The sequence below is a fragment of the Felis catus genome, chromosome B1, assembly GCF_018350175.1.
Source record: "Felis catus isolate Fca126 chromosome B1, F.catus_Fca126_mat1.0, whole genome shotgun sequence".
Taxonomy (NCBI): Eukaryota; Metazoa; Chordata; class Mammalia; order Carnivora; family Felidae; genus Felis; species Felis catus.
This window is the reverse complement of record NC_058371.1, coordinates 60,998,281-61,001,970: the sequence shown is the minus strand read 5'-3', so window position 1 is coordinate 61,001,970 and position 3,690 is coordinate 60,998,281. Positions and strand designations below refer to the sequence as shown.

Below are 3,690 nucleotides of genomic sequence, written 5' to 3'. Positions count from 1 at the left end.
GGGCGCTGACCGGCGAGTCGCGGCCACTGGCTCAGCCGCCAACGAACGTCCCTAAACCAGCCTCGGTCTTAACAAGCCTCCAGGAAACTCCCCAGGGCAGTCTACAGTTTAACCCTTCCAGAGCTACCCCCTGCGAAGAAGTCCCTTTCCCCCTTCGCGACCCTCTCACCCGGCGGGTTTTACGGCAGTGATTCAATTCGGAATACAACGTTATCCAACGCACTGTAAACATGTTCCGTGTCAAAGTTAATGCCGAAGCACACATCTGATCAGCAATTTTATGTCATCAAGAGCCGTTCAACTTCTGCCGACGGGCGCGGCCAAACAACCTCCCGCCCCTTGGAGAGCCGGCATTTATAAATCTTACATCTTCCTACCTCCTCCCTCAAATTCCTTAATGGACCATTAGTAACGGGATCGATCCTAGTTACTTTAGTAGCAAGCACTGCACAGCAAAGGCGCATCTGCCGTGTTTACTATTGCCAGAAACACCATTCAAAAGTTGGGAAGGTTGAGCCAGCACTTTGCAAACCTTTGGGGGCCGAGGGAGGTGGGGAGACACAGTGGGAGAGCGAAGAGGCAGGAGGCGAGCGGGAACCTGGTGAGACCCGAACTCCAGTGCACCGGCGAGCTCGCCGTCCCCTTGCACTAGCCAGGAGGGGGGCATCGGAACTGCCAACTTCTGCAGACCCTGAGCGCCGCCGCGTCTCCCCAAAGCCCTCGCCTCGGAAAACCGAGCCCACTGCCCACCCATCCCCAGCCGCCGCGGCCCCCGCCTGGGAGTAGCGCGCTCTTGTGCCCGGGGACGGGGGTGCGCAGCACTTACGTCTCGGAATTTGTTCCACTGTCCGACTTCCTTGTCATACTGAGAGATCGTGGTGAGCCATTGTTTATCGTCCAGAAAATTACCGCCGTCCGACCGCCCCCCGGCCGCAGCCACCGCCGCGGCAGCTGCGAGAGCCTGACTGCACCAAGCGGCTGCACACACACACAATACGGCTGACACCTTGAGCATCTGGGAAAGGAGACACAACCGGGGGGCCCGGGGGGGGGCAGTGTCAAAGAAGGGGTAAGAAGACCGGGATACCCGGGAATGCATGCATCAGCGACGACAGGGGTAGAGGGAGGAGGAGACGAGCGGGGACGGAGTGCCCCCTCCCCGTAGGCTTTACCCCCCAACCCGCGCACTCACACACACGCAGACCCGCAGACCTGGGGGAGGAGAGGTGGGTATGAGGGAGGAAGCCCCAACCGCGGCAGCCCGAGGGGGCAAAAGAATGCTTCCAGGCACATCACCTTGTTGTGAGCCCGCACTGAGCTCGCAGCTCCTGCTGGAAACGCAGCCCGGCTCTGCCAACTCGCTGCTTTCAGGAGCTGCTGCACGCGCCGCTGTCTGGAGCGGTCCACTCAGCTCTCTGCGCCAGGCGCGCTCCCCGCATCTCCACCTCCCCCCGCGCGCTGTTCCCTCGCTTACTCCCTTGGCTTCACCCCTCCCTCCCCCAGCTCCTTTTTTATTTATTTTTTTTCTTTTTTTTTTTTCTTTTTTTTTTTTTCCCCTTCCTCTCCCTTTTCCACCTCCTCCTATCCCACCTTCCTCTCTGGATCCGAGCTGCCGTGGACTCCGGATGCGACGGTCGGCTAAAGGCAGAGGATGCGGTAGCTCTTCGCCCAGCAATCCTTATCTGCTTTATAACCTCTCCCCTCCAGAAGAGGTTCTCATGGTCGCGAGACTGCCTGCACATTCTCTCTGCTCCTGGACCGATTTAACACGAAATATACTGTATCTCTCTTAGTTGCCTCGGCTCTGCGATTTCGAAGCTGGTCACTCAGACGTGGGAAATGAGATCTGAAGAAAACTTTATGCATCACCAAGCCAAGAATCCCTTGCACTTTAGGTCCTGAAAACCTCTTGGACTGAGCTCCACCCTAAGGCAAAGCCATAGCTGCAGGGTCTTGGGAGATGTGTTTAATACCGAAAATTTAAGGAAGGTTTGCGTGAACTTCTGGATTATGACAAATGGCAGACGTTTCACTCTTTAGTGGAAGTTCTTTTCTTTTTTTAAACAGAGAATCATGAGTGGGTAGGAAGTTTGAGTACACCTAAATTTTCCCCAAGCTGTAGATTATCGCCCCTTAAAAACTCATTGACAAGTGCATTTTATGCTCTAGGACCTGAATCAAAATTTTTTTAATCTTAATCTATGTCTCCCTACTGAAGAATGGAAGAGCATTTTCAACACCCCACACCAATTGTGTACTCCAAACCTCCATTTATGACAAAATACTTGGCTTTTCATTGCTTCTGCACATATTCAAAATAAACTGGAAGGAAATTAGTAATTAGTGCCCTCCCCCAACGGATTCTGATGAAGAGAATCTCTCCCACAGACTTAGAGGATTTAGATGAAGTGAATATTATCTGTAAATCAGAAGATCTGTGGAGGCTAAAAGACCACAATAATGTTATATATCTCTGAATTATTAGGGGTTATTTCAACTAAAACTGTATCTCTCAAAGCTGTGACCTTTGCAAATTTCATGTGGTTTCCAAAACTTCAGGAGCTAGTTCAATAGCAGCGTCACGTTCCATTCATATTTCCCATTTCCGGCTGATATAACATTTGTGTAACACTTGTCAAACTATACCAAAATAGGAATCTAACAGGATAATTAACAATGATTTCTATTTTTTGTAAATAATAGGATTTAAAATGAATGCATCATATGTAAGTTAAATGAAAGGAAAAAAGATATTTTCCTCATCTGTCACCGTTCTCACTCTGATGAAGGGGAGAAAAAATACCAAGAATCTACAATTGCAATTCAGAGATACCCTGATTGATGTAGACTCACATCAGATAACTTAAAAAAAAAATTTAATGTTTACTCATTTTTGAGAGCATGAGTGGGGGAAGGGCAGAGAGAGAGACAGAGGCACCAAATCTGAAGCAGGCCCCAGGCCCTGAGCTGTCAGCATAGAGACCAATGTGGGGCTCCAACTCAGGGACCACAAGATCCTGACTTGAGCTGAAGCCAGACACATAACCCTCTGAGCCACCCAGGCACCCCATCACTTCAGATAACTTTAAAAACACTGATGTGCACTAATCCTCCAATGATATTTATTTCAGTTTAGTCACAGCTGGCTATGTGATGTATTTCAGAATATTCTAATTCTTGCTTAGGGCACCGTTTAGATAACCATTGGGAGGTCCACCTTCCACCTATCTCTCTTTCTGCATTCCATCCTTCAGCCCCCTACAGCCCTGTCTTAACCCCTCTACCTCAAAATTTGAAAAAGTATTTTCCTCTTAATTCAATGAGAATACTTTAACATTAAAAAAAAAGTCATTCTTTTTTTAATTTAAATCTAATGCAAAAGGCACAAAAACTATGTCTTAGATGACTCTATGATGCCCAGCAGAAGTTAATAATTTTTAAATTGAAAATTACCTTCTAGCCTTTGTAAACTACCTTTTATAAAGAGACATGGTTTTGCTCTAAAATATTTGATGAGGGATAATGCTCTAATACTCCCCCACCCCCATTGTCAGCATCTGTTATATATGTTAACATAGCATATATATTCATTTACCCCAAACTGCATACATTTCATTGCTGACTCTGACATGCTCACAGAATCTCTTCGCATCTAGTTTTCACTGCTTGTACCTATCTTTGGAGAAAAGC

At 48.1% G+C, this 3,690-nt stretch overlaps 1 protein-coding gene across 4 annotated transcripts in view; it reads right to left on the bottom strand.

Annotated features, from left to right (window-relative positions):
- Positions 1-1,737, bottom strand: part of SPOCK3 (SPARC (osteonectin), cwcv and kazal like domains proteoglycan 3) — a 488,708-nt gene extending 486,971 nt beyond the window's left edge. For 2 of the 4 annotated variants that reach the window (XM_023252690.2, XM_023252692.2), the window contains exons 1-2: positions 1,297-1,453; positions 827-1,015 (exon numbers count right to left, since the gene is read on the bottom strand). In XM_023252690.2, coding sequence (XP_023108458.1) covers positions 827-1,015 — 189 coding nt within the window. In that variant the 5' untranslated portion in view covers positions 1,297-1,453. Of the gene's footprint in view, positions 1-826; positions 1,016-1,296; positions 1,455-1,590 lie in introns of those variants that run through there. The other 2 variants (XM_023252691.2, XM_023252693.2) reach the window with 2 other exon arrangements.
- Positions 1,738-3,690: the final 1,953 nt, after the last annotated feature.